Source organism: Macrobrachium nipponense, chromosome 1 (assembly GCF_015104395.2).
Source record: "Macrobrachium nipponense isolate FS-2020 chromosome 1, ASM1510439v2, whole genome shotgun sequence".
NCBI lineage: Eukaryota > Metazoa > Arthropoda > Malacostraca > Decapoda > Palaemonidae > Macrobrachium > Macrobrachium nipponense.
The window spans coordinates 2,128,393-2,153,921 of NC_087200.1; the positions used below are offsets into that span (position 1 = coordinate 2,128,393).

A 25,529-nucleotide genomic window follows, 5' to 3' on the forward strand; every position below is an offset into this window, starting at 1 on the left:
GGAGCCAGGTAAACCTGGTCTGAATCTGAACGCACCGGAAAAGAGTAGCTATTCCAAGTTAATTGGAAAAGTATTCTAAACCTAGTTACACCGCCCCCGGAATGGGGGCAGTAGCGATAAAATAGAGAATAATGGAAAACAGAGCGGCGGAAACAGCAGTACTAAAAACTTCTGGTGTGTAATAACCTGGCAAGAGTGATGATAGATCACACTTTGACCGGGAAACACAGAGCCGGAGAAGTACCCACAGAGATTACATAATCTACAACTCCTTAACCTCCTCCGACTAATCCCCCAGGAATAGTGCTCGCTGCTCTAACTGCCGTTCCCCGGAAGAGGTACTAGAACAGCGAGCTAACGAAACACCACTGGAAACAATCCGGGCCGGAAGGAAGAGCACGGAGGGGAAGGGTAACTAGGAATCGCCTGGCAACAGCGACCGGTCAGGTGATTATCACCTTCTGAGAAGCCGTGGAAAACCTACAACTAAAGGGGGCAGAAGACGGCAGGCCAACTGACACCCTAAAGGAGGTACTAGCCGAGGCTATACTAAACCAAAATATTGCAACAGGAATTATTGGAAGTACCAACGAATAAAAACAATCCATCTACTAGCCTAGCCTAACCCTCCAAAATCAGATATACCGATCTGGTCGGGTGGCTTAAGACGGCACCTACTGGAACGTCGCAAAAGAGGAAACTCAGAACCTAAACTAACCCTCCAATATTGAATATATCGACCTGGTCAGGAAAGATGGGTCTAGCGCTTACATTCTGTGATAAGAGAGAATTCTCTAGTAAAGGATCACCTTCCAAAACTAAATTATTAGTCTGGTCAGGATCGCCAGAACTAAAACCAACTAAGGTAGAGAGAAAAAACTCTTAACGGCCTAGCCTAACTACCAAAATCTAACCTAGATCTGGTCAGGTAGGCTAGGAACGATAGTAATGCGGCCAAGGATAGATAAATATTCGTGTAGGACTCCCAACCTCATCAATATAATTGCAAATAATATTGTAACATAAACTAAATAACAATAAAATCATCTACATAAAATGCATGAGCACCGCGAAATAATGATTGTTCTTTTACTTCTGAAGTACTAATATGCGTAACACTAGGCTAGCCTAGGTCGCCTCAACACAATACTTGCGCTGTAGTAGAATGAAATATTATTGCACTTTCTTGAGGGAACCAAATCGCTCCTGAAGGCCTTTGAAATAGAGAGAGAGGGAAATCTCTAATAGGCTATAATTAAAATTGATAAAATCTATTAAAACAACCTATCGGAACCCATCAGGAGCGAAATGGTAAAATTCCATGATAATAGTAACGCATACTGTAATGATCAAAAGGGATAATGATTTATAGTAATAAAAAAGTTGAGGAGACTAAATACGCGAACAACAATAGATTTAAATGGCCGACCCGAGAGACGATACACTCGGCTCCCAAGTAACATTACAAATAAATAACACCACATAAAATGCACCGTTGACCAAACGTGTTTAAAGTCAGCAAAATAATACTCAACTTAGATGAAGATGCTTCTTGAAGTTCAGAAGACATGATAAATCCAAAATTCACAAAAATCAAAATCACAAAAAAACATGTCTACGTGTGAACGAGCGCTATGAAGGAATGTTGAATCTTGGCAGAAGAAGTAGGGACGAGCGGAGGGTGGCTGTTGTAACGGCTCCTCTCTGGTGAGGGATTTTGAGAGAGGAGAGACCTAATTGGCTGGAGGTCTGTGGTAGTGGTATCCTCTCGCCCCTGTTATTATACCGACACCTATGAAGGTGATCGATCCAGAGGTAGTAACTCTGGCATTCCATATGGCTTTTTCTCTGGATATTTAGCAATTATTTATACCTTGAAATGAGTGCTATAAGGCCATTTCACTGGGCGACACAGGCCAATGCCAGAAAAGATATGAGTGGTGGAATTTCACTGTGGCCATCTGCACTACATGGCCTTATAGGTAATGATGGTAGTTTTTGGGACTTGGAATAATCTGTCACGGCAGTTAGAGATCACTTTTTATCAAAAAGGGGACAAGAAGATTGTGAGAGTAGACTTTAGATGTAGGTGCTAGTGGAGTTACTGTTTCAAGGCCTTAGAGAAGGCAGTGGTCATAGAATAATAACTGATGCATGCAAGGTCATATGAATTAGAAGCCTTTGTTTTACCAGTGTTAGTTTTGCTTGTCCCAGTTCAAGTGAGTTGCATTACTTCAGTTTGCTTTCTTGGGCAGGCAGGAAGTGAGGCACCTCTGTGTCTCCATAAATTGAATATCTTTTTGCAATAAGTCAGAAAGTGGTATTTGTTCCGATGAGGATACAAACTATTGTGTGAATTTATAGGTAACATTTGACTGGCAACAGCTTGTGTGGTCATTGAAGGTTGGTACTTGGTAGCTAAATGGTAGTTGATTGGAGAAGTACTTCTTGTTCCCATGTAGGTAAATCAGTCACATTTTCTTTGGCTGCCATGAAGTCTGCATGCCCCCCACTGGTATTTTAGTCACAGAAATTGACTTGGTTTATAGCTTTGCATTAATTGATTAAACATTCTTGAGCTTTGTGCTATTTTAATGTTAAAGTATTTAGCTTGTAGTTGCTCAGTGTCTTGAATATTTTAACAACTATTTTCAACATATTTTATTACTATGAATATGTTAGTGGTTGTATAGTATACTGTGTTATAAATGCTTGAACAACAAATGAATGTTTACAAAGTAGTTATCTTCAAAATTGTGAAAATTGCAATGTTGATGAATCTCACTCAAGTTATATTACAAAAACATTGTTGTAAAATGTTACATGTCCTATTAGGAAGTATGTAGTGCACGATAAAGGGATTTTGACGTAAGGAAAAATCTATTTCTGGGCGATTGGTTCGTGTCGCCAGCGAAATATCCTTTAATCCATTATTTCTAAGGTAAATGTACTAACACATACCAGAGAATAAATAAAATAAAGAAAAGGTCAGTACAACTGACTCGCTCACCCTCCCAGAGGGTGTCGGTATGAACACTGGCGAGTGAGACCACTACCACGAACCGCTTGCCAATAGAAATCTCCCACTACAAAATCCCCACAAGAGGGGAGCCGACCCAAGAGTGGGCAGCAACTACTACTACTCCATCCCATGCTGCCGACTGCTGCGCCTCTGGTGGCCATCCTGAAGTTAGCAGACAATCTTGAGCGATGGGATGGGCAGGGCGGGATTTCACTGGCGACACGAACCAATCGCCCAGAAATAGATTTTTCCTTACGTCAAAATCCCTTTTCTGGGCTCAGTTCGTGTCGCTGCGCAAAAATCGTACCAGAGAAACAGCACAAGATTGTAAGAATAAAATCAAATAGACAAAAAGGGTCTCAAATAAAAGATAACATAAAATAAAGAAATATAATTGCTAATAAATATACATATACACAATGATACAAAAATAGAAATATTACTTAAATTTAACTTAATGCTAATAATATTTCTTAAAATTAACTTAAATTTAACATATATACAGGGCTTACATGGAATATATGTTGAAATCAGTATCTGTGTATAAATATTATGTACAAAGAACTCAAAGCAATTATAACAATAACTTGAATAGAACAAACTTCAATAATAACATAAAAAGGGAATGTATATGACTTAATATACAAAACCCGTAACCATTGTAAATACGATGTGTCCCCTAGCATAAAAATAAGGGGATCACATCAAAGAGATCATTATATACAATCAATTGTGAGTGACCCTAGCAAAAAAATAAGGGGCACCCACTATACCATCATAAGAGCAGCTAAGACTCAAGGTAAACGTAGATGAACATGGCAGGTATAGACGAACTGTTGGGTGAGATAGGTAGAACGGAGGACTGGATCTTCTACTAAAGATTAAGCAGAGTCGGGGGAAACTATGTTACCCGCCGCAACTGCTGAAATTTCAGAGCTTCCAAGGACTTTAAGTAATGACGCTTAAATACTGTCGGCGATTTCCAACCAGTATATTTTTTCAACTCATCGAAATTCATGTGTTGGAAATAGTTAATTGAGGTGGCTACTGCCCTGACATCATGTGCTTTAGGGAAGGAGTCAGGATTGGCTTGCTTAATAAAGTACAGGATCTGCTGCCTGATGCCTTTAATAGATAAAGTACCACCTTTTTTCTCTCTTAAAGAGAGGACCCGATGAGGATGAGGAGGTCTGGACAGAAAGGCTCGTAAGGTCGATACTGGGCAAAGAGAAATATCTTGTGGAAGGGGTACAACCTTCCATGGTTCCCACCTCAGCAAAGGATCTTCATTCTTTGCTATAAAACTACGTTCCGGAGAAAGTAGAACTTCCCCTGTGGGAAGAAATTCAACATGATCCGGATCCCTGGATAATGCCGACAGTTCTGAAATTCTAGCTCATCCTGAAGCCAAGCTTAATAAAAATAGAGTTTTTCTTAAGAGCATTATAAATGAACATGTGTCATTATCAGTTTCTGAAGCCAGCTTTAGAACATAATTTAAGAACCATAATACTGACGTAGGCCTTACAGAAGGTCTAAGTCTAGCACAAGCCTTGGGAATAGACGAGAAGTAGGACTCTGTCAAGTCTATGCTGAAACCAAATTGAAAAATCTTTTTCAAGGCTGACTTGTTTGTCGTAATAGTGCTAGCTGCTAAGCCTTTTTCAAATAAAGATCTGAAAAAGGATATAGCTGAATTGATTGTCATGATTTTAATATCTGATTCTCTCAGGAAGGTTGCTAACTTTTTGACTGCAGCATCATACTGTCTCAAAGTTGAATCTCTTTTATCAGATTCCAAGAAGAGAATATTTTGAGGATCAATATTCGCATCTCTTTTAGCTGCAAACTTCATGAAATCCATAAAGTTAGGGTTTTGAGAATTCCTGAGGAAGCGAACACAGTCTGCATTTGCACTGACTGGGAGAGCCTGGGATTGGGAATTCGAAGAGGACGAAGACCCAGTTCCAGAATTAGAGGATACCAATTGCTCTTCGGCCAGTCTGGGGCTACTAGAGCCACTTGACCCTTGAATGTCCTGAGTTTGTTCAGCACCTTCAGGAGAAGATTCACTGGAGGGAAGACATAAATCTTCTCCCAGTTGTTCCAGTCTAGGGCCAGGGCGTCCGTGGCATAGGCCAGAGGGTCCAGGTTGGGGGCCACATAACATGGGAGTTTGTGGTTCGCTTGGGATGCGAAGAGATCCACTTGTAGACCTGGAACTCTCTGAAGAATCCACTGGAACGAACTGTTGTCCAGTGACCATTCCGACTCCAGAGGAAGTGATCGGGATAGAGCATCTGCTATGACGTTTCTCACTCCAGCTATATGGGTGGAGGAGAGGTGCCAACTGAACTTGTCCGCCAGGGAGAAGATGGCTACCATGACATGATTTAGATGACGTGATTTGGAGCCTCCCCTGTTTATACAATGGACTACCACTGCGCTGTCTAAGACTAGCTTTATGTGGGAGTTCTTTGGCGGACGTAACCTTTTTAGAGTCAAGAACACCGCCATTGCTTCCAGTACGTTTATGTGAAGCTGACGGAACTGGGGTGACCAGGTTCCTTGAACCTTCTTGAACTGCGAATATCCTCCCCAACCGCTTAACGAAGCGTCTGTGTGGATGGTAATCCTCGGAGGAGGAAACTGAAGGGGTACTGATATTGACAAGTTCTTGACTTTTGCCCCAAGGGCGTAGACGATTCCGTAGAATCTGAGGGACTGAGGATAATTTGTCCCTGGACCTGACATTTGCTCGTGAGCGCCAGATTCTGGTTAGGTCTTTCAGTTTGGCTTTCATCAAGATGTTTGTCACTGATGCAAAACTGGAGTGAACCCAGAATCCTTTCCTGGGTTCTCCTTGAAGCAAGTTTGTGTCCTAGAAATTGCTTTACTGACTTCGCTATTTCTTTCCTCTTGGCTGATGGAATCGACAGAGTATGGGAGGATAGATTCCATTGAATGCCCAGCCACTGAAAGTTTGACTCCGGAGTGAGTCTTGATTTGGTCCTGTTTATCTTGAAGCCTAGATATTCCAGGAACCGGATTACTTTCAGTGTTGCTTTGTGGCATTCCTCGACTGTTGGAGCCCAAATTAGCCAATCGTCGAGATACGCTACTACCATATCCCTTGCGATCTTAGTTGTTGGACGACCACTTCCGCCAACTTCGTGAACACCCTGGGTGCTACGTTGAGGCCGAAGGGAACAACCTTGAAGGAGAATGCCTGATCTCCTATCTTGAAGCCCAGATACGGGCGAAAGTGTCTTGCAATAGGGATATGATAGTATGCGTCTGTAAGATCGATAGAGGTGGTGACGGCCCCACGGGGAAGTAAGGTCCGCACCTGCGAGATGGTGAGCATCTTGAACTTGTCGCAGCGAATGGCCAAGTTTAAACGGGACAAGTCTAAGATTACCCTTCTTTTTTGTGAGCCTTTCTTTGGAACGCTGAACAAGCGCCCTTGAAACTTTAATCTGTTGACTCTCGCTATTGCTCCTTTCTGAAGGAGGTCCTGCGCATGCTCCGTCAATTCTTTGGATGGAAGTTGGCGGAAAGGTCTGGGTGGGGGCGGATTCGCCACCCAACTCCAACCCAGGCCTTTTGACACAATGCTTTGTGCCCATTTGCTGAATCCCCACCGGTGGCGGAAAGAACAGCCTCCTCCTACCTGGAAGTCCTCATTGATGTTGGTAGCCTCCGCGGCCTCCCCTGAAGTGTTTTCCTCTATTAAGGGACCCTCCCGATCCTCTCTGACGAAAGGATCGCTTACCTCTGCCTCCCTTACCCGAGCGGTCATACTTCTGAAAGGCCTGGCCTTCGAACACTTGGTTGAAGGCTGGGGAGACAGCGTAAGAGGTGGAAGGTTGAGGCTGGGGGGAAATCACATAAATAGGCTGTGATTGAGCCTTGGAGGTAGAGGGTTGGGCTGCCTGCACCAACGGAACAGCCGAAACAGGCTGGGCAAACCGTTGCTGTTTCTTTTGGTAAGGCTGGAAACGTCTGGGTTTCTTCTGAGCCTTACCCCTGACAGCTTGATCTTGGCGTCTCTTTGCAGTGAGACCCCAACGATCCTTAAGGCTTTGGTTAAGCCTCGTAGCCTCTGCCTGGACCTCCTTTACCATTGCATCTGGGAAGAGGTCTGCTCCCAGATGTTTGATGAAAGCAACTTATTCGGTTCATGCCGAATAGTTGCTTCTTGGAGGACATGCTTCCGACAGTTTGTTCTGGCTGTGGCGAACTCGAACATGTCAGACTGCACCGTTTGAGTCAGTGACTTGGTGATTAGCTTGAACAGTGGCTCGGAACCATAAGAAATGGTAGCCACCTCAGTCATGGCCATGGTGTTGAGAGACCTGGCCAGCCTAGACTTGGCATCAAACTCTGCCTGAATGAGGCTATCTGGAAGTCTAGGCAGCTTCTCACCAAACTGCTCCATAGCACAGTCTGGTTTGAGTTTGCCCGCAGAAAAAGTGTTGGGCAGGTCTTCCCACAATTCTCCGGTTGAGGGAAGTAAAGGAGATGTAGGGTCCGCTTCCTTTAGCTGCGGTAACGGATCTCCCTTTTGGGCCGCTGGGATAGTGACCGTAGCAATCTTTGTCAGGAAAGGAAGCGGAGTACCCTCTTCCATTGTGAAGATTGTGAATGGACTCTTAAAAGGCTGTATTTTAGTGTTTGAACAGTCCATGTCCTCTAAGCACCTGAGCCATTCTCTTTGAGCCTGGTCACGTGAATAGAGGACTGTCTCTTTAGGGACCTTATCATCTCGCGTCATGGCAGCGGCGGTGAGCCTGGCGTAGCCGATGAACGGCGGTTGGAGATCTTCCGGGTAGAACTCGAAGTCCTCAATCCTTCGAGTTCCACATTCCGGGATAGAAATAAGTCCGTCTTGGAAGGGAGCGTATGACGCCACTCTCCAGGGATTGTTCATGCTGAACGGAGGCAGAGAGTCATATGGTGGCAACTGAGCTATCCCTGTGCCGAAAGGTGGGGGAGTAGCTAGCGGAGCTTGGCTTAGTCCGGCGATAATGTTATCCTGGGAGTTGATCCTATCAGACAACCGGGAGAACATCTGTTCATGCTGTTCTTGAGAGACCCAACCAGATCCCCCATGTGTTGCAACAGGCCAGCATTGGGATCCAAAGCCGGAGCTGCTGCGGAGGTGGACGGGTAGCTCTGAACAGGAACCAAAGGAAGTGGAGAAACGGTTGACTCCGCTGGAGTGTGTGATCTCTCCTTGGAGGATCTACTCCTTGAGGATTTGGAGCCGGACCCAGAAGCTCTAGACCTCTCTGCTCCGGGGTTTGTAGCCGGAGACTTGCGAGATGTTGACGCCGACGACGTCTTTTTAGACGACGACGACGTCTTACTCAAGGTTTTAACCACCGTTTGTCCCTTGACCTTAGGTCTAACAGAAGCATCAGGAGAAGTATAAAGTTCGGCTCCTGTAAAGCCTTGGAAGGAAGCTGGAGAGTTTGCAGGAGTAGAAGATCCAGTGGCGCCCAAGGGAAGCCCTTGGGCGTCCAACGTACTCACCTCGACCAACAGGTCGTCAACACCTACCATCGGTTCAATGTTTAAGTCCAGTGTCGCGACTTCCGACGAGATGTCCTGGCCTGGATCAGTCAACGAAGCGGCGAGCTGCTGCTGAATTAGCGCAATAGTCGGGGCCGCCTCTGCTGGGTCGACGTAGCCCGTTGACTTGCCGCCGGGGAAGATCAGGACCGCCAACCTCTTCTCAAGTATGTAGGGCTGACCCTTGGCGGCGTTCTTCCCAAAACCGCCGACCCAGGCCCGCAGGGTTGCCAGTGCGGTGTCTCTAACAGCCGGAGCCTGGAAGAGAGGGTATTTGTTAGTTTTTTAAGATTAAACTTAAAATTAAAACTTAAGTAAAAGGTTAACTTAAAATTATAGGGGATGCGAGATCCCATATAAAATTAGCTTAAGTTTAAGATAAGATTAAAATTAAACTTAAGAACTATAATCTTGTAGGGATTGGCTAACGGAGTTGGAAATACTTACCCCGTCTAAGAGCTGGCTCACCAGATCATAGCAAATTGTGCAGGTCTCGTGAAACCAGACTTGGAGGTTCCCGTGCGGAGTCGCGCATGGAGCATGGGACCGGCAGACTTCATGCCCACAGGGGTCCTGGAGCATGGCATTGCATCCCGGATGCTCACAGTTGGTGGTCTGTAAGTGAAAAGACACATGAGCATCCTAAAAGATATCACTTACAGGCTAAAGGTTAAAAGAACTCCGCTGCATGCCGGAGCGCGAAAAAATTTCGGGCATAACCCCTCCCTTATCGCCTGAATAGGCTATAACCACGGAGAGATCCGGTGTGAGCATGCAATGGAGGGAAGGTTTAATGTAGCTAAATTAAACTTAATATAGTTTAAATTAAATACTAATCTTAAACCTATAAACATGGGACGTACCGGACTAAGTCCGGTGCGTGGCGGAGCGTGTCGCGATATCAGCGCGACGGAGTGGTTAGTAGAGACCAACTGTATGCCGCAGTCCGCCCGTCAGGGTGAACTAGCACCTTTCCACGTGGATGCCGGAGCTCCGGTAGATAAAGAGCCCCAGTAAGGTGGGAAAGGGCGAGAGGGCAAACAGACTCGAGCTAGCAACGGAGCGACGGAGTAACGACGGAGGGGGGGGAAAGGCCAGTCCCCCCCCCCTTAGCCATCCGAGCGTACCGAGAAGCTGGAGAGGTCGAGTCCAGTCTGGGTCTGTCCCGTCCCCCTACTCCCTCCGCCTAGGGGGAGAGGGAGGCAGGCCCGGGTATGTGGAGCGAGCGTGGGCAGACCAACCCTCCCCCCCCCCGGCCCTATGGGAGAGCGGGAGGAGGGAAAGATGACTGGACAGGCGTCTGGCTGCTCCGTGATCACGTAGTGACCACGGAGCGGTAACAAGAGATACAATGAAATAATAAAGCCTAGGATACACAACCGACTGATCAGAGAGATGCTATAGAGAAGCAACCGAACTGAAGAGCGGAAGCACATGGGACCAATAGGACACAACCTAGGCTAGGTGAAGCCAGACGCCGTACACTAACGTAAAACATAATACATAAATAAACAAAATTACTAAACGTAAAGAAGAAAATAAAACAGTAGGAGAAAAAATCCAGGAGTGTACGACTAACCCGAAAGAAAGTCTACCACTCAAAGCTAGCCGGGGCCGATACTAAGAGCTGTGGCTAGGGTCTGGATGGAAGATGCCTACGCAAGGTGAAAAAGACATGCATGCATGACGTAAAAACCCCGTAGGTCTGAACCCTTAATATAAATAGGATAACTAATAACAGAGCGTAATAAAGTAAGGGAAGGTTCTGGGTATGGAAGACCAAGAACGAACCCGCCACGAGGCAGAACCATGCTGCCATGCTTCCGACCTGGAGCTCGTATTTATACCTAAAAAACGGCAAATACTGACTCAAGGCCGGAAAAACCAAATAGCAATAAACACTGATTACTTAACTTAGCTGCTGCAATGGCTGTACGCTCCATGATGAATAAATCCAGTAAAAAAGGGCACAAAAACACAGAGCAAAAAAGGGCACGTGTATACGTTGTGCGCTAACTGAAAAGGATGGCCACCAGAGGCGCAGCAGTCGGCAGCATGGGATGGAGTAGTAGTAGTTGCTGCCCACTCGGTGGGTCGGCTCCCCTCTTGTGGGGATTTTGTAGTGGGAGATTTCTATTGGCAAGCGGTTCGTGGTAGTGGTCTCACTCGCCATAGTGTTCATACCGACACCCTCTGGGAGGGTGAGCGAGTCAGTTGTACTGACCTTTTCTTTATTTTATTTATTCTCTGGTATGTGTTAGTACATTTACCTTAGAAATAATGGATTAAAGGATATTTCGCGCAGCGACACGAACTGAGCCCAGAAATACAATCTGGGTGCTTATTTTAGTTTTAAAACTTATAACATCAGCAATGTGGTCTCTTTTAATTGTTATTTTAATGCCCAACCTTGTAGAGTTTCAGTTTGTTGGTCTTCGGAATAAAGCAGACACATTAGCCTATGTGTGGGGAGTAGCAGATCACGGAGGGCTTGGACGTGCTTCATTCTTGCGGCCTGATCCAAAGAGTAGACAGAAGCGAATGCATTACAGGTTTACACCCCATCGACTGGGACTGGGAGAGTACTATGAGGTACATATTTGAGATTGTTGAATTTGTAAGCATTAGCAATTTTTTAATGGAAAACTTATCTTGGCTCATTGATGTAATATTTTGTTCAGATTGAGGAATATTTTTTATAGTGTAGTTGCTGTCTCGTCCTCAATTAGTTACCCTTTCCATGGTCCATCCAGAGCTCTATAGTCAGCTCCCTAGTGACTAGATTAATTTTAGAGAATAATCTTTTAGCTGGTCTTGTGGCTGGATATTATGTCGTAATGATGAACATTGTAACACGTGATAGAATATAAATGAACTCAGGATAAGAGGGCACTTTCTCTTGTCCTCAGTGAATGCTAAACTCAGTTTATTTAATCAAAACCTCTGAGAAGAAGTGGCTACGAACATATGCACCTTACAGTGAATTCCCCGTATTTGTGGACTCACATATTTGCGGATTTCTCTCTGGAACATATACCCCATTATTCGTGGAAAATTTGCCTATTCGCTGTATTTTCTGTGAGAAATATCCACAAATTCTTTTTTCTTTCTTTCTTTATGATTTTCATCATAAAATGCATTTTTTGGGATAAAACTATTAAAAAACTAAGTTTAAACATTTTCATTGGGTTTTTCTTGAGTTTTAAGTAAAAAATAGGAAGTTTTAAGCTTTTTTATAGGAGGTTTCAACTGTATGACCAAAAACGGACCAAGAAACCATTCATTTCTCTGGTCAGTAATGTACATTGGGCATCTAAGTTGAAAGCTAAGTGCATAATTTTAAGTTCCGGTTAAAAATATTTTAGTTTAGACTGTGGGACAATGATTTAATTGTCATGTGCACATGTTGGTGCTTCTCATGCTTTATGATCATTATTTATAAAAGTGCAAATTGTTTTGAAGAATTTATCGCTATTTAGAAGTTTTATCTCAAGAAATGTTCCACAATTATTATTATTATTATGATACATATAGGTAATCCTTTCAGATAACGATGCCTTCAGTAGCCTACAATGTACATCAATTCAGCAAGGATAAGTTAACTAGACTGTAGTAGATATTGTCTGTAGCCTTTAAAGTAGGATTTTATATACATAAGGTGAACAAAAATAAGCCTAGGCAGTAGCCTAAGTTGACACCAAAGACCTTAGGATTAGATAAAAGGCTACAGACATTTACCTTTCAGCATATAGCCTGTATACTTATGCATAGTCTTAGTACTCTAGGCTATATGTGCATATCCTTAAAAAGGTGAATTAAATAATCTAGATTAGACAATAAGCTAGACTAGGTGTTAGCTTAACTGTAAAGTTATTCATCGGTAAGTTCCTGTTTTATATAGTAGACCATTGGGCTATGAGGTAGTATACCCTAGCTTGAAGTCTACTTATTACACCTGGTTATTTCCATACCCTTAAAGGTGAATTAATTAGTCTGGGTTAGACAATAACCAATACTAGGTGATAGCCTAACTATAAAGCTTCACATCAGTAAGTTTTACTTTAGAAAGTTACTATTTTATATATACTATATATGTAGATAGTTTTCCTATGACATCACAGCAGACAAGCACCTGATAAGCCGTCGCCATCTTTTAGGTCAAGCATTGTAAACAAAGGAATTAACAAGTTTCGTTATTCTTAGGAATTATGAACCTTACCACGAAAAATGGCAAGCAAGGACAATTCATAAACAGAATATTGATTACATTGAGTCTGGAGCCTGCAGTGTGGATGAAAGATTTATACTAATAAATTGAAACTCGTAAATAACAAAGACCCCTACAAGTTGACAACTGAACAATGGAGTTCTGATGTGGATTTGCTGCCTGCAGTTATGTATCCAGATATCGTGAACTATTTGGCTAATGATATAAGCCACCACATTTTGGACCAGCTCAAGGCCCACAAGTCTCTGGAGGCTTACGACTATTTTGTATCTGGCTTGGTGAAGGATCTTAATGCATTGGAGCAACACTTTACTGATGTAAACTTAAGGATAATTGCCTTTGTTACACTTAGAGATGCGATTTGATAAATATCCCTCCATAGATATTAGTGGTGAATGTGACTTTGGACATGTGAAATATTGTAGTTCATGTGAATAATGATATATAAGAAATTGAATAGGCTAAATGTCACACAAATAAGGTTTTTTTGTGTGACACTTTTAGACTGATGTCATGGAATTTTCCATGTTTTTTTTTTTTAAACTTTCCTTCCTTGTTTTTGTGTACATTGTCAGATGTTTTAAGGTTGATTTCCCTCTGTAAGTTGTCCACTGGCAAGAGTCTGCTTTTCAGTTTAATTTTGTAAATTGTTTAATTTTGTAACAAAATTGTAAAACCCAACCTAATCTTGCTGAATATTCACCTAATTGTATGCTGATATCTTCCTGAATTCAGGCCAGATCATCATAGTCCCACCTCATCCAGGGACATAGCACTAAGGAAGTGATCTGAGCAGATTTTTGTATATCTTGATGGTGAAAATGAGCCCTGTTTATCCTGGAAATCCACAGTGCTGTCCTTCTTTCACCAATCTCTTAAGTTTTATCTCCCTAATTTATCACAACAACAGGGATTGAGTAATATGATTTGCTGTCTCTGTCTGACCTATTGTGGCACCTAAACACACTGCAAGTGCTCACCATATTTAAAGGATTAATAAGTACAGTATCATTGCAAATTTCAGAAAAATCATACTTATCATGATTGCGTGTGTTGCATTTGCTCAACACAGCTGCCCTATAACGTGGCCAACTTCTGTGTTTACATCCAGGCCTCATCCTGGATCAGAAACTATCAATACTAGACCAAATAGTTTAGAGCTAGATATAAACAACCTGGGTTAGACAAAAATGGTAGCTTAAGTAATGAGTTTACATATGAGTAAGTTTCTGTTTTTTATATAGGCTAGCCTTTACATTAAGAATGATCTGGAATAATCAGGATTAGGCAATACCCTATACGTACTGGGCTAAGAGAGAACAATTTTGGAATTATCCTATTGTTGGTCTACTTGGTGGTAAGTTTAGTCCAAATAGCCTAGGATTAGATATAAACAGTATCCTAGGATTAATAAAATAGTTTTTAAAACTAGATGCTGATGCCTTTGTGGTAGTCTATTGGTTACATTTTTATTTATTTATTTATTTTTTTTTTACTATTGGTAAGACTACATAGTAATGGAACTCTTATATAGCCTATATCCTTAAAGGTGGCAAAAACTCAGAACAGGCTGAGTCTAATCAGATTAAGTAGGAACCCCCTTTCTAAGGGAATATCCTACAAGTATCCTAAAAAGCAGCAATGGCCAAATTTCAGGTAATGATATTCTTGGCCACAGAATACAGAAAACTAGATTTAAAAAAAATAAGTTTTCTTAATGGTTTATATTCTTAAAAGTTTTAAATAAGCCTTTTATAGGCAGTGAGTTAGAATAGGTTGAGCAGGAACCCTCTAAGAAATCCTCAATTCTTAGTTTGATGTGGTACATTATTTTAGAAATACTATTAGTCTAAAGCCATATAAAATAGTAGCTTGAGTTAACTAAACAAATTAGTTCATAGAAGAATAGTGTGAATGGTATGACAATTCAAATTAAAATTTCATATAGCCAGTGCAAAAGGACTAATACAGCCATATACAGCTGTCAAAACTAACTTGAACCTCAAAGGGTTCAAGTTAGCATAGATTTCTAATAGGATTTACCGCAGACCACCCACCCCCCCCTTATTCACGGGAGATGGGTATCTCACCATCCTATGAATAGCGGAAATCTGCAAATAGTATTTAAAACCCATTCAAAAATACTTAGAACTGCCTATTTTGGTAGTGAAAACACAACTAAACCATCTTGAAATGCTTACTATGTCTGTGTATTTTAACATAGTTTTATCACAAAAAGTGCATTTAGTCACAAAAATTATATAAAAATACATACAGTAATTTGTGAATATTTATCAGTGAAAAATGCTGCAAGTAGTCGAACTTTCCGTGAATAATGGGTATATATGGTCCATAGAAAAATCTGCGCATAGGCGAGTCCACAAATAGCAGGGGTCGACTGTAGTAGTACTAGGATCCATCTAACTCCAAATGAAATGACAGTATCTTCAGGGGGTATTGTAACTTACCCAGGACTTCTGCCCCTTGGTTAACAGGCAGTTACAGTTCAGTTGTTGAAGCTCAGTCAAATTGTGTATGCTTCCCCAAAAGGAATGCACAGTTTGCAGCATGTAATCAATTCTGTAAGGAAATTATGAATACGTATGTAACTTCAAAGATGCCCTTGCCACAGAATAGCAACATATGCATGATTCTGAAAAGGAAATTAAGTCAGTCAAGTACACTCCAAAGTATAAAAGTACTGCATCATGTAACCCAAACTTGAAAGAGGATGCAAATACTGCCCAAATAAGGTCTAATGTTGGAATTCCAACTGAATGAAAAACTTAAAATCAAAACAAGATAGGGGCTCCAATACTCATCCATGATGATACTAATAATCCTTGGTAAGATGCCCCAATGCACATTAACAGCTATAGAAGACATCTTTTACTAGTTAAAAAAGAAAAAGGATCTCTACTTCCAATTTTGAATAAGACCCAAGTTGCTCACCATGTAGCCCCAGCCTTCTGTCCCTTCATTTTCAAAATTATTAATCTTGTCAGGAAAGAATTTTGTAGAGACTAAAAGACCAGAGACAATGGGAGAATTAAGGGATTTTGACGAAGGAAAAATCTGTTTCTTGGTGATTGGCTCGTGTCGCCCTATGAAAGGATCCTTAATATCATTCTTTCTAGGTAAAATTAATCTAAAATTACCAGAGAAAAACAAAATTAAGAAAATGTCAGTAAAACTGACTCGCTCACTCTTAAAAAGAAGTGTCGGTATGGTAATAGGGGCGAGTGGGAACACTACCACGAGACATTCACCAATTAGACCTTCCAATCAGAATCCCCACAAGAGAGAGCTGATACCAACGGGCGATGCAGCCGCTACTACTACTACTAGAGGACGCCACGGACAGCAGCGCCCCTAGCGGTCATCCTTAATCTAAAAACATCTTGTCCTGCAGGGGGGGCAAACAATACAGGGTGGGTTTCATAGGGCGACACAAGCCAATCACCCAGAAACAGATTTTCCTTCGTCAAAATCCCTTTTCTGGGCTCAGCTCGTGTCGGCCTATGAAAGAGTACCAGAGAAACAGACAAGATGGGAAAAAGGGACAAATGAAAAGCAGTTGTAAAATGAGGGATATAATATAAGTAAATCAATTACAGCATATAAACTAAGTACTTAAGTCTAACTTATTTTAAACAGTAACATAAAAGAAAGTTAGTAATGTAAAGTACTTAAAATTACAGTAAACACAGTAAATATAATAATGCAGTGTAATTTTTACAAATTAGATTTACTTAGAAAATTATTTACATAATATACAAACACATTGTGTCTTACCCTAGCATAAAAATAAGGGTAGGTACACTGAAGTACAATAACAGTACAAGTGTGGATGTCCCTAGCAAAAAAATAAGGGACAATCCACTGGTATGATTCAGCGGCTAAGGCTAGAATATCCGAGTAGCATGGCGATAGGGTGAGGCATGTTGGCTGAGGTAGGTAGAAAGGAGACCTGGATCTATACTACGACTACTATACAGTATCAGGAGAAACAATGTTTCCCGCTGCTACTGCTGGCAAAATTTTTTAAAGATTCCAAGGACCTTTCTAGGTTAATGACGTTTAAAGACTGTCGGGGATTTCCATCCCAGTATACTTTTTAAGGATCCCTCAAAGAGTTCCTATTGTTTATGAAAGTAATTTAATTGAGGTGGCTACTCCCCTGATGTCATGTGCTTTTGGGAATGAATCAGGATTGGCTTGTTTAATAAAGTAAAGGATTTGTTGTCTAATACCTTTTACTGACAAAGTACCACCTTTTCTCTCATGAAGAGAGGACCTGAGGATCTTGAGGATGTACGAGATAGAAAGGCTCTTAAAGTTGATACTGGCAGAGAGAAGGATCTTGGGGAAGTGGGATGACTTTCCAAGGAGCCCACCTTGCCAGAGGATCCTCATTTTTAGCTAAAAAGCTACGATCCGGAGCAAGCAGAACTTCTCCTGAGGGGAGGAATTCCACATGACCCGCATCTCTGGATAGAGCCGACAGTTCTGAAATTCTAGCTCCTGAAGCTAGGCTTAATAAGAATAATGTCTTCCTAAGAAGCATTATGAATGTACAAGACGAGTTGTCAGTATCTGAAGCTAGTTTGAGGACATCATTTAAGAACCATGAAACTGCAGTAGGCCTTTGAGAAGGTCTAAGTCTAGCACAGGCTTTAGGAATAGACGTGAAATAAGATTCAGTCAGATCTATCTGAAAACCTAACTGAAAGATCTTCTTCAAAGCCGATTTATGAGTAGTAATAGTGCTAGCTGCTAAACCTTTTTCAAACAAGGACCTGAAAAAGGATATAGCTAGATTAACTGTCATGGTTGTAGTGTTTGATTCTTTCAGGAAAGATGCTAATTTTTTAACAGCTGAGTCATATTGTCTAATGGTTGACTCTCTCTTATCTGATTCTAGGAAGAGAATATTTTGTGGATCAATATTAGCATCTTTATTAGCCGCAAACTTCATGAAGTCCATAAAGTTAGGGTCTGAAGAATTCCTGAGGAAGCGAACACAGTCCTCATTTGTACTGATTGTGACAGCTTGGGATTGGGAATCCGTTGAGGTCGGAGACCCAATTCCAGAAGAAGAGGATACCAGTTGCTCTTGGGCCAGTCTGGTGCAATCAGAGCTACTATTCCTTTGAAAGTCCTCAGCTTGCTTAAGACTTTCAAGAGAAGATTCACTGGAGGAAAAACATAAATTTTTCTCCACTGATCCCAATCTAACGACAGGGCGTCCGTGGCATAAGCCAGAGGGTCCAGGTTGGGGGCCACATAGCAAGGGAGCTTGTGGTTCGCTTGTGAGGCGAAGAGACCTACTTGGAGACCTGGGACTCTCTGGCTTATCCACTGGAATGACCCGTCGTCTAGGGACCATTCTGATTCCAGAGGCACTGACCGGGACAAAGCGTCTGCTATCACATTTCTTACCCCCGCCAGGTGAGTGGCGGACAGATGCCATTTGTGTTTGTTTGCTAGGGCAAAAATGGCTATCATGACATGGTTCACATGCTTGGATTTGGACCCTCCCCTGTTGATGCAATGAACTACCACTGCACTGTCCAAAACTAGCCTTAGATGAGACTTTTCGGGGGAAGCAGTCTCTTCAAGGTAAGAAATACTGCCATTGCTTCCAGAACGTTTTATGTGGAGCTGGCGAAATTGAACTGACCAAGTCCCCTGAACCTGTTTGAACTGAGAATATCCCCCCCACCCGGACAGGGAGGCATCCGTGTGAATGGTTAACACTGGAAGGGGATATTGAAGGGGTACCTGCTTGGCTAAGTTCTTTACTTTCGACCATGGACGGAGTTGATTGCGAAGGATCTGTGGAATTGCTGACAACTTGTCTCGAGATTTGTGTTTGCTCTCGATCGCCAAACTCGATTTATATCTTTTAGCCTTGCTTTCAGGAGGATATCTGTTACCGAAGCAAACTGAAGGGACCCTAGGATTCTTTCCTGGTTTCTCCTTGATGTTTGCTTGCATTTGAGAAATTGCCTGACCGATTTTGCTATTTCCTTCCGTTTGGCCACTGGAATTGACAGATTGTGGGAAGACAAATCCCATTGGATTCCCAGCCACTGAAAACGAGACTCCGGGGTAAGTCTGGATTTCGTTTTGTTTATCTGGAACCCCAGATGTTCCAGAAAGTGAACTACCTTTTTGGTGGCATTGAGACATTCCTCGACGGTTGGTGCCCAGATCAACCAATCGTCGAGGTAAGCTGCTACCATGATTCCCTGAGTTCTCAATTGTTGTACAACCACTTCTGCTATTTTCGTGAATACCCTGGGGGCTACATTCAGACCGAAGGGCATCACTTTGAATGAGAATGTCTGATTTCCTAGCCTGAACCCTAGGAATGGGCGGAAGTGTCTGGCTATAGGGATATGATAGTATGCGTCTGTAAGATCGATGGAGCATGTGACGGCTCCACGCGGAAGTAAGGTCCTTACTTGCGAGAGGGTAAGCATCTTGAACTTGTCGCAACGAATGAAAGAGTTTAGCTTTGACAAGTCTAAGATTACCCTTCTTTTTGTTGAGCCTTTCTTTGGCACGCTGAATAAGCGACCTTGAAATTTTAGATGCTTGACTCTCGCAATAGCTCCTTTCTGAAGGAGTTCCTCCGCGTAATCTGTCAATTCCTCTGATGGTATTTGGTGGAATGATTTGATTGGAGGAGGATCTTTGATCCAACTCCAACCCAAACCTTTGGACACTATGCTCTGTGCCCAATTGCTGAACCCCCACCTGTGACGGAAGAGGAACAGCCTCCCTCCTACCTGGGGAGCCTCATTGTTGATGGGCGGGTTGACCACCACGCCCTCCTCTGAACTGCCTGCTCCTTGTCGCCCGTCCTGCCGCCACGCTGGCGAAAGTAGCCTCTCGCCCTACCTCTCGGCTGCTTGTTAAAGGGAGTGTAGCCCTGACCTTCATACGTAGGGTTTGAAGGCCGGCGAGAGTGCGTAGGAGGTCGACGGTTGTGATTGAGGAGACAGCAGGAGGATGGGCTGGTTCTGTTTCGAACTACCAGGTTGTCCCTGTTGGGTAACCGGGACGGCCTGGACAAATTGCTGCTGTTGCTGGTGTTTCTGGTAAGGCTGGAACCTTTTACCAGACTTCTTTGGTTTCTTACCAGCAGTGGGGGCGGATTCTTGCTTCCTCTTAGATGAAAAAATTCCCCACCTAGCTCTAAGGCTCTGGTTGAGCCTAGCAGCCTCGTGGTGCACTTCATTTACAGCGGATTCTGGGAAGAGATCCGCTCCCCACATGCTAGAAGCCAGGAGTCTATTAGGCTCGTGCCTAATAGTGCACTCCTGCAGAACGTGCTTTCGGCAATTCCTCCTAGCTTGGAAGAAGTCGAAAGCATCTGTCTGAACCGTCTGAAGCTGGGATTTGGCCAAGATCTTAAACAGCGGTTCTGTAGCATATGAAAGAGCAGCCATTTCCGTTATTATTAGGGAATTGAGGGACCTGCTAAACCTATTTCGCGCGTCAAACTCCGCCTGAATCAAGGAATCAGGCAGTCTTGGAAGTTTCTCGCCGAACTGGTCCATGGCGCAGTCCGGTTTGAGCTTGCCAAGCGTGAATGTGGCTGGCAAGTTCTCCCACAATTCTCCAAAAGCTGGGAAGAGCGGAGAAGTAGACTCCGCTTCCCTTAGCTGTGGCATGGGCTCATCCTTGAGGACTGCCTGAAGAGTCCTCTCAACTATTTTCGTGGCGAACGGAAGAGAAGCCTCTTCTTCCGTCGCAAAAATAGTGAAAGGACTCTTATAGGCCTGGAGCTTAGTGTTTGTGCACTCCCAGTCCTCAAGGCAGTGAACCCATTCCCGTTGGGCATGATCCCTACTGTAGAGAACATCTTCCCTAGAGATCTTGTCTTCCCTAGTAAGAGCCGCTACAGTCAGCCTAGCATAGCCGATGAAAGGCTGCGCCAGACCCGGAGGATAAAACTCGAAGTCCTCAATCCTTCGAGTTCCACACTCCGGGATAGAGATCATCCCATCCTTAAATGGAGCGTAGGCGGCTACTCTCCAAGGATTCTCCATAGAGAAAGCTGGCAGAGAGTCGTATGGCGGGAGCTGGAAAATACCAGCGCTTGGCCCTGGGGAGACTGGAAGAGGGACCTGAGAGAGCCCAGCTACTCGGTCCTCATTCTCTCTAACCCTGTTAGAGAGATCCTGGATGGATTGGCCTGATTGAGACAGGGTGCTTGACAGTTGTGCAAACATCTGCTCAAATTTCGTCCCCAGGGCGGAGACTTGCGAACCAACCATCTCACCCACCTGTTGCATCACCACTGCTGAGAAAGCAGTGGGATCAAAGGTGCTGGATCCCGCTCCTCCCACCGGCGTTGCCGGAGTGGATGTGGTGGAGGCAGGAGAAGGCACTGGCTCGGCGGGAGCGCGAGCCTTCTCCTTAGAAGCCTTGCTTCTAGAGCTCTTCGAGTAAGAAGAGCTCGGCTTGGCCTTCACCGCGTCAGCGTAAGAAGTCGAAGACTTCCTAGCCGAAGAAGACGAAGACGACTTCTTAGAAGTCGTCTTAGATAGAGTCTTCGGTTCTCTCTGTCCCTTCACCTTAGGAGGTACAGAGAGAGCGGGAGAGCGGGTAGGGATCTCAGATCCCACAAAGCCTTGGAAAGAGGCGCTCGAAGAAGGGACAGGAGAAGATCCGGGAACACCCAAGGAAAGACCTTGGGCGCCCGACACACCTACCTCAACCAACAAATCCTCTACTCCAACCGCCATCGGCTCGATGTTTAGGTCCAGGGCAGCGACGTCCGGGACCGACTCCTGAGAAGCTACGACCCCGAAAGATTGCTGGAGATCTTGCTGGATGGAGGCTATGAGAGGGGCTGCGGACAAGGGGTCAACGTACCCTGTTGACTTGCCCGCCGGGAAGATCTGGACGGCCAGCTTCTTATCAAGGATGTACGGCTGGCCTTTGGCGGCGTTCTTCCCGAAGCCGCCCACCCACAGCTTTCTTTCAGGGTAGCAAGGGCGACCTCCCTCACACTAGTAGCCTGGAAGAAAGGGCGAGATGAGCTTCTAATGGCGGAACGGGGTTAACAAACTTATGTCTAAGAGTTGTTAGTAAGTGATAAAGAAGCCTATAATCGACTTACCCCCTCCACCAGCTGACCGACTAGGTCGTAGCAGATGGCGCAGGCTTCCGGGTGCCAGACGATCATATCGTTGAATGACGTGGCACAAGGAGCGTGAGACCTGCACTCATCATGGCCGCAGGGGTCGTACAACGTCGCGTTGCACGCCGGGACCTGACAGTTGGTAGCCTGTAAGTGGAAAAATACATGAGTATCAGGAGAACACTTACAGTCTAACAGTTGCTCCGCTGGTGCCGGAGCGAGAAAGTTAGATTAAACCAGAGCCCCGCCATAATACGTGTGGTAACAAGGTTGGTTGGTTGTCCTAGGCTATGCTCCGCCGACGGCGGGGACAAAAGATAGAATCCAACCAGGAGTGGTGGTAAAAGGAAACCACGACGAAAAATGGCGGGGATGGTAAGCATATGAATAATAAAATTAAACAACTCATCGTAAAATTAGGGTATATCCTTAAAATACAATAATATCAAACCTTCCTCCACCCGTCTACTAGAAGAGTGCCCGGGTAAGAAGCAAGCTCCCTTCCGGTAGCGGGGGAGAGATATAAGGATATAGTAGGCAAGCAACCGACCACTAGTAGTGACCACCCCGCCCGCTGGCGGAGCCAGTAATCTATAACCAAAGGTGCCCCGGCTGCGACGGAAGGCTCCGTTCGTTATAGAAAGGGAAGGTGGCTGAGCAACTGGGGAAGGGGGGGGAGGGTCTCGGCGTAACACAGCGGGAGAGAGAGAGAGGGGGGGGTGGCCTACTCCTCCCCGTCTCAACAACTACCCGCTCGGAGACACGGTACCCTATGAGTGGTCGCCCTATACCCCCCGCTGGGAGGAACCCCTGGCCACCTCAGAGAGGGAGGGAGGAGGGCAACTGAGGTTGTCATGACAACCAAGGGGTCCCCCAGCACCTCCCTATACCTGGTAGGGAGGGAAGGGTAAGGTGCGATGGAACACGTGACCGCAAGTGGCCTAAGCCACGAGCAACACAACCGTGGGAGGGCCACGTGAACCAGGCTGTACCAAATCATGGAACATGCACCTAGGCTAGCCTAACACCCTAAATAGAATAAAATTACATCGTAAAGATGGAAAAGACACTTTTAGTAGAAGAAAAAAGAAGCCCAGGAGGAGGCAAACTGTTCCGAGGAACAGAAGCCTACTCGGAGCCAGCGAAAGCCGATGAAGAGCAAGAGCCGGGATGCTGGGCTGGAACAATAATAATAGCCCTAAATACCAAACTAAGAGAAATGGTAAGGGGGCTAAACTAGCTAAAACTCGATGTAAAAACGATGAACGTAAAAGGGAAGCCCATAAGTATAAGAAGTCCCAGTATGGAGGACCAGGAATTCTTAACGAGGCAGCATGGCGCCGCCACGAGACAACCGGGAAACCGTATATGACCTATTAGAAGGAAAATACTGGTTCCCGGAAGACAAAAAATTTAGTAAAACATTACTTATGAGGCACTTAACTTAGCCGTTGCGATTGCAGAACGTTCCATCTTGAAGAAGATAATAAATCCTCGTAAAATGCACAGCACAGAGAAAAATGCGTCTGGACGCTAGCGCTAAATATTAAGGATGACCGCTAGGGGCGCTGCTGTCCGTGGCGTCCTCTAGTAGTAGTAGTAGCGGCTGCATCGCCCGTTGGTATCAGCTCTCTCTTGTGGGGATTCTGATTGGAAGGTCTAATTGGTGAATGTCTCGTGGTAGTGTTCCCACTCGCCCCTATTACCATACCGACACTTCTTTTTAAGAGTGAGCGAGTCAGTTTTACTGACATTTTCTTAATTTTGTTTTTCTCTGGTAATTTTAGATTATTTTACCTAGAAAGAATGATATTAAGGATCCTTTCATAGGCCGACACGAGCTGAGCCCAGAAAAAACAATTTGTCACAATCATCCCAGTTTCGGAAAATTCCACCAAGGATGGGCAACATTACAACTTTCTTCTGAAGGGGAAAAGCTCCCTTTATATATAGCCAGCAATTTAGGATCTCTGTGAGAAGAATCTCAGAGGCAACAGCCTCAGCAGAATTTCGTACTAGGATCCACTTTTTATTATTATAACCTCTACCACCTTTTGGAAGTTGTCACCAAAAAGCTTCTGAAGGTTCTAGAGCAATTTTTGCTGTTGTGGACAAAAGTCTTACGAGGACCCTATGACAAGCACACTGTATTTTTAGAGTGGCGCATAAAAGCGCAAATGGAAACATTGGAGGGCTCAAAATGAGTCACTTCCCAATGTAACTTCATTGTTACATAATAACCTCTTCTTTAAGGATCTGTTTGAGGAATCTGTTGTGGTTAAAACTAACCAGCAAGCCCACCAGTAGAATTGTACAGGGTATTCTCTTTGAAAAAAAAAGGTAATGGGGGAATTCAGAAAATACAAACCAAAAACTTCCCTTTACCCAACCCAAAAAGGCTTGCTTTGATAAAAAAATCCTGTAAGCCTTCAATCACCCAAAAGTTTTCTTCAGAGACAGGTACAGTTAGAAGAGACAGCAGCAAGGAAATCGTTTTCACAAGGTCCAAAGACCCTCTTATAGGAAAAAGGAAAGGAATTGCTGGAATGCCTATCAAGGGCAGAGGAAGAGGCAAGATACCAATAGGAATGGTATGGTTGGCAGGTCGACTTTGATGACACCACAGGCAATGGAAGTCTTCCCCTGGGGACAGCATTATTTTTAAACGGGCTGGGATGGAACCAGTCTCATACCTTCCCTCCTGTAAAAAGGTTCTTACAAAAATCAGACCCCTCTCTGGAAGGTTACATGCAGAAAGGCCTTGTTAACCCTTAGTGGATGGATCGCCTCATATGAGTAGCGATAACAGGTTTTGGGTGGTGGATGGATCCATTTATGGTGAGCATCAATACACACCATTGATTTGAAGGAATTGGGTGGGAAAGAATTTCCATTTCCATTACTTCTATGGCCAATAAATTGACTTATGGTATCTTTTAGACTGGCCAAAATCAAGTGTCTCATGAGCTAGTTGTAATCTTGACTTAAAGGGAGCAAGTACTGGTTCTCTCTCTCTCTCACATGACATTGTATTATATAATGTGTTCATAAATATACTCAGAGGTTACTATTGGTTTTAGTTCTTATCTTTTATATTGTGTTGGTTATAATTGTAATTTTGCAAAGAAAGATTAGAAAAGATGTGTATAATCTAAAAAAAATTGCAGCATCTTCAATCTCAGTGAATTTGTGTAAATATTTTTCAATAAATACTATACTCAGAATTGGTTAATGATCTTAGTTCTTATTTGTTTTGATATTGTATGAGCTGTAGTTATAAGTTTACAAAATAAAATGTGCAAATTTGTTTATTAGAAAAAACATGTATAACTTGTAAAATTTATGATTGTCTTGTAAAAGAGGCTCCACAAGGGGTGATACATAAATAGTAGTAATTATGATAGCGTAGTCTCTGTTTCATCCTCAAAGGATTTACCCTCCATGGTGTGTGCCAGCGCCCTATGGTGATCAGACTAATATCAAAAAAATATCTTTTAGCCTGGTCTTTTAGTCAGGTATTATACCATAATGATAAACACTGA

General features: G+C 43.7%; 1 protein-coding gene across 1 annotated transcript in view; it reads left to right on the top strand.

The window, feature by feature from the left end:
* The window catches only part of LOC135219096 (RCC1-like G exchanging factor-like protein), a 173,908-nt gene that overhangs the window by 59,229 nt on the left and 89,150 nt on the right, over positions 1-25,529 (top strand). Inside the window, exon 3 of the mRNA XM_064255532.1 lies at positions 11,016-11,191. Within this exon, the coding sequence (XP_064111602.1) occupies positions 11,016-11,191 (176 nt within the window). The remainder of the gene's footprint in view (positions 1-11,015; positions 11,192-25,529) is intronic.